The sequence below is a fragment of the Myotis brandtii genome, unplaced genomic scaffold (assembly GCF_000412655.1).
Source record: "Myotis brandtii unplaced genomic scaffold, ASM41265v1 scaffold240, whole genome shotgun sequence".
Classification (NCBI taxonomy): Eukaryota; Metazoa; Chordata; class Mammalia; order Chiroptera; family Vespertilionidae; genus Myotis; species Myotis brandtii.
Window position 1 is genome coordinate 1,635,112 of NW_005359064.1, and position 6,000 is coordinate 1,641,111.

The 6,000-nt window shown below is 34.1% G+C and overlaps 1 protein-coding gene across 1 annotated transcript in view; it reads left to right on the plus strand.

The window, feature by feature from the left end:
* The window catches only part of TWSG1 (twisted gastrulation BMP signaling modulator 1), a 30,140-nt gene extending 24,672 nt beyond the window's left edge, over positions 1–5,468 (plus strand). The window contains exon 5 of the mRNA XM_005866895.2: positions 2,427–5,468. Within this exon, the coding sequence (XP_005866957.1) occupies positions 2,427–2,608 (182 nt within the window). The 3' untranslated portion in view covers positions 2,609–5,468. The remainder of the gene's footprint in view (positions 1–2,426) is intronic.
* The last annotated feature ends 532 nt before the right edge of the window (positions 5,469–6,000 follow it).

Genomic DNA, 6,000 nt, shown 5'->3' on the forward strand with positions numbered 1-6,000 from the left:
GTTTTATTGTGGAAGAATAAGGCAATTATGAGAAATGCAGTCATTTCTCAAACTGAGGTGAATTATGCATAAACAGTATAATTTGTGCTTTTTGTGTGTGTGTGTGTGTGTGTGTGTGTGTGCCTTCCCAGTCAATCCTACCTGTCTAAAATAGTATGAACTTTGGCCATTGATAGTAAAGGCAAAACAGCAGTTGTTAATCATACACAAAGTAAGAATTCTTATTTCCTTTTAAGTTGAAGTACTCCATAAGACAAATTCTTATGGAAGATATCATAAATGAATGGAATGTGTCTTGCTACCATTTTCCCCATGATAATAATGTAAATAATCAACATAATAGATATTAAATAATAATTCATAAAATTTTCTCAAAGGTTATTTAAATTCATGAAATAATAATCAGGAAGGTTATTATCCTGCAAGACAGAGCTAAAGTTTCTCCTCTGTGACACCTTCCCTAGATGCCCCTCCCCCCAGGTAGAGTGAGCCACTTCCTACTCCTCCCACATTTACAGTTTGATTTGTCATCTGTTAACTCATAGGTCTAACATTTTCTACTTAGTTTCTTGAATTCTCTGATTACTCTTTGACTCCCTAATAGCTATTTCCTAGTAGATATTCAATAAATACTAGTAGAATAAATAACGAAGTGAGTTTGGTAGGCACCAATCACTTGGAGATTTAAATTCTTCCCCACCCGACAGGCTCACTGGTGACCCCTGTAGTTTGCCTGGCATAGTGCTCTGCCAGTCTCCTCAGTTTCCCTCTTTAACCAGATCCCATCTTCTGGAGCCAGTGGTGGTTCTACTATCTTCTGATGCGAACTATCCACTGCAGTCTGACTTGCCTCCACTCCATCCCTGTGCACACTACACTCATCTCCTTGTGACTTTCCTTATTTTGTTACATGGTAGCTTTGCTTTTAATTCTTCCTAATACAAGTCCAGTTTTTGGCCATTAAGCCTTCCCTTATTATTCAGACCCCTGGTGATTTATCAGTTCTATAAATGGCTCTTTAAAATAACTTAGCCTTTAGTCATATACTTTCTATTAATGGTTTGTATTGTCCTTTATTTATTTATTTCAGATAAATAAATCCTCCTACCTAGGTAGTCATATGGGGTTAACCACCAGTAGAACTTAAATTGAAACAATCAAAAGTGGTTGCTTGGAAAGCAGGACTAGAAATTGTTAATAGTAAGAAAAGTATTTTCTCTTTTTTTTGAATCTGCAGTTCAACTTTTTATTTTAATAAAATCAGAATATGCACAACACATACAGTGCTAGCATCTAAAATAATACAATAAGCAATTACTAAAGCTACAGTGACTTAAGGTTCAGTCCTTACATTCAGCAAATTTTTTTTTAAATATATTTTATTGAATTTTTACAGAGAGGAAGGGAGAGAGATAGAGAGTTAGAAACATCGATGAGAGAGAAACATCGACCAGCTGCCTCCTGCACATCTCCTACTGGGGATGTGCCCGCAACCCAGGTACATGCCCTTGACCGGAATCGAACCTGGGACCTTTCAGTCCAAAGGCCGACGCTCTATCCACTGAGCCAAACCGGTTTCGGCACATTCAGCAAATTTAAATCCATTTTTACATTTTTGAAACCTTATAACTGAAAATATTGCTTACTGATAGAACTTACTCAAATGCTATTGCTGGTTGTACAAGTCCCTGATTATGCCAATACAACATAGACAACCACATGTTTGAGGACTGCAGTGTTCCAGACATTTCCTGGGGGAAAATACACACAACTAAACAAAACTCGCACAACAAACATCTGAGAATCTGGACACTACATATCAGTGTTTTGAAGTATTTCATTAATATCTTAAGACAAGTGTATCAAACCTTGGAATGATTTAATTTCAAGTCAGTTTAGTTTTTACTAACATCAGAAAGTTACAACTACACTGCCAATGCCCAGTCTGCTTAATATGACTTAAGAGTTTAATAGCTAATGCTGAATTATACCAAGCATTGCTAGTCATTCATCATCATTTGAATTACTTAAGTTTGTTTTATTTTATTATAAATTCTCTGTATAACTTTAGAATAGTATTCTTCAAACCTCTTTTAGTTGTAAAATTCTCTCATAGGAAATTTTATCAGAAATGTCCAGTTTAAAAGGCACATGTTGTTAAGCCCAGTAATCTAACTTTCAGATCAAAATCTGAAACCTAACAAAGTGACTAAGTAAGCCCTTTGCGTTCTTCAGCTGGGGTGGGAGACTCTGGCTTTCTTCTCCATGTAGTTAACAAATGAGATCTTTTTTCCTATACTTCATCTGTTGTTCTGTGCAGACTAGCAGTAAGAGAACTAAGATAAAATAATTGTTAATAACATCCAGCTAAGTACTAAAGCATTTTATTATTTCTTGCTCTGAAATCTTAATTTTTTATTTTTCAGAACACATGTGTACAGTGGTTTATTTTGATGACTGCATGTCCATACATCAATGTAAAATATCCTGTGAGTCCATGGGGGCATCCAAATATCGCTGGTTCCATAACGCCTGCTGCGAGTGTATTGGTCCAGAATGTATTGACTATGGTAGTAAAACTGTCAAATGTATGAACTGCATGTTTTAAAGAAAGCAAAAAAAAGGAAACCAAAGCAATTGAATCAAAAAGAAAGGTACGAAAAGCTATTCACTGATGTCTGCTGGTTGCATCAGAATGCCAGCAGATTAAGAAGATGTGAAGAATTTGGACTGAGTTGCTTTTAAAGTATGTCAAATTCAGCAATGTTTTAAATTGTGATAACTGCTCATATTGATTTTACTGTCCACCAGCAATAAGCCCTTTCTCTTGTTTGTTTCCCATTAGAATACTGGGGATTCTAATGGGAAACAAACGTAAAAATACATGTCAGCTTTGGTCACATGAGAAGCAATTGCACAGAGAATACTTGAAAGAGCTGAGGTTTCTAACAGAAAGCCTGATGTCATTTTCTTCTAACATGCCAAAAACCTTTTGTGTTGGAAGTGTTAGAGCATGTTAGCATAAGTTATGATTTCTTCATGTACTACTAGGACACTGAATTTTTATAGTTGTATGCCATTCTTTACTGTGCCTTGTTTATCTGTTCTATAAATAGTGTAGATACTCAATGCATTACCCTGAGAATTCATTAAAATCGCCATAAAAAGCTTAATTTCAAACCTTTTTATGTTGGTTTTAGAAAGTAAATACTTCCTATGTTTTACAATTTAAAATTCTTACATAGTGGAATCCATTCTATAATACACATACTTTAGGGAAGGTTTCTCCTTCTCTTCCATCCCCCTGCCCAAAGTGCTGATGTAGGTAGTAATGAAGAATATTTATCAAGAATTTCAGGGCACACCCAGGAAACCACAGTAAATATACTGCTAGAATAAATCGTTAGGAAGTTCAAGCATTTCTCTCACTTAAGGTACCAGCTTGAAGAGCACTGGGAATGGGAAATGACTGCCAGGTCAGACTCCGAGAAGAGCAGCAAAGAAACAATTTGTCCCTTATACAGAAGGCGAAGATGAAAGATGAAGCTGTGCTCAGGCAAAGCCTGAGCCCACTCGGCCTCAGCACACACAGCCACGTTCTGCTATGGATGAGTGATAGGAGGGGCTAGAGAAGAGAACTCATGGGTATGAATTGGGAAGGTCGAAAATACTGGGGATTCTAACAGGAAACAAACGTGAAACTATTTACATTAATTATTTTGTTACTTTGTAATCTTTTTAGGTTTATATCTAGATCAAATGTTTTTATTAAATATACAGTAGGAGGTTAAGATTTTGAAACAAAAAAATCTTTGTTCAAGATAATATTAACTTCAAATACACTACAGAACATTTTGTCATCTTTTTATATAATGCTTCAATAAAGATAAGCTTAGCTAGTATGTGCCTTTGCAATCTTCAAGCATCTAGAACATATTTATATTACAGAGACTCTTAACTTTACAAAATTATTAATTTCTCAAATAGGACACATTTGAATTACACATAACTTTTTAGGAATACCTTTGTATGTCTAAATATTTTACTACATAAAAATAGATGATGCTGTTAGACACTTTGTATTTGTATTCATTATCTGAACAGTAGTTAGTTACAAGATCATATGTAATACTATGAACTATCCTCATAAAGTTGGAAACCTTAATATCTTTTCTGCTCTTTCAGATAACTCTAATGAATACTCAAGGTACTTTAGCTTTTTTATAAAGTTGAAATTTAGATAATGAATTTAATAGGAAGACATTGGGGATATCCTTTTCTTACTTGTACCTAGAATGCCTCTGTTTAAAGTGCCTTGAAAACATTTTAGCTCCCTTTCTTCATTAATACCAAAAAAGGTGAAGGTTTTCTTGGACTTAAGAAAATTTTAAAGGAATCTGTAGCCTGTTGATTCATTCAACTTTGCAGTTTTTCAAAGTAATTTTATATTTATCTGTGAATGGAGGAATACTTCTGAGTTTATTAATAACATGCTTAATGTTTTCTTAAATACAGTAACAAACTTTTTAAAACTGCATTTATCATCATTTTTAGGTCTTCATCATTAAAATTTTAAATGTACTTTACCTTTTCCCCCTTACATTGGGAAGATAATTTCTTGACCCATATTATGTTTTAACTGATTTTTCATATTCTCTTTCTCCCAATAGAAATTATCCCTAAATGTAATGCTTAATTTTTCTGGATTATGAAGGTGTTGAAACACAGAGTTCACCTGAAACATTCTATTTCAGGTTTTGAATAACAATATTTTTTTCAAATTAAAAGTATAACATTTGGGAAGCAAGTAGCACCACTAAAATGTAGACCTTCTATTACCATTCTACTAAGCACAATTCACTACCATACAGAAGCCCTGGTAAAAATATTTTTCTTTTAAATGAAAAATTAGGTTCTTACCTTTTTTATGACTAGATTAAAAAACACTAAATTTTAAATCAGTAGGCATTATAAAAGCCATATATAAAAGGTTCTTTCCTATAGTAAAACATGTCCTTGCTAGCAGGTTTTTCTGCCCCATCTTCTAATAACATCTAATTATTACTGAAATTATAGTGGCACCAAATCAAATGGTAATTCAAATAAAGTCTTTGTTTACATAGAATGTTGTAAAGGAGAGGCCTTCATTTAGAATACGATTTCCGAGGTTTCAGAAAACAAAAATTTATGAGATGTTAGACTATTTGAACAATTATTTATAAATCACAGTAGCATTAAAATGGAGAATAGAAATGAAACTTCTGAAAAATGAGGTAAACATATAAATAAGCCACATATTTAAAGTTTGTTTTTATTAAAGCTTCTTTGAATATTTTTAAATCTATTCTGCATTCCCATGAGCCTCTGTTTGTTGTATTTTACGTGATCTACAACATACAAAATTATGTACTTTTTCCTTTGGTTGTCCCTATGAACAAAAAAGTATTTTAATAAAAAATTGAAATGAGTGTGTATATTTTGTAAACTTCAGCATAGAACATCAAAATAAGTTTGAGGTTTCTGTCTAGTGAAGTTATTGTTTAAGGTATCAGCCGAAGCATGTCCCCTTCTCTGGATGTCCCTACAGACTCTGTTGGAACAAAGGATCTGTAGCAGTTTGCTCTCTGCTTTTCAAAAATATGCTTTATTCCAACATGGCACAACCTTTGAAATGAAATAATTAACTGTTCTCCTTGCTCTGAAGGTCTTGTGATGCCGACTAGCCTCACAATTATTTGATGGTTGGAAGTAGTTACAGAAAGATCACAGTAGGAAAGTAGCTCCCAGCTCTCCTGTATAGTCCTCTCAGGGTGATATTAGAGTTGGCCATTTCACAGAACCCACATTTTGACAGCCTAATGGGTAGGGGATCTAGGGACCAGAAAATTCAAGGCGACAAGATTACCAGCCTGAGTGACTTAAGGGTATGACAGATCTGACGAATTTGGGGGTATAGGATTAGTTTCAAGAAAGGTAGTACATTTGGTCAGGAAAGCTGTC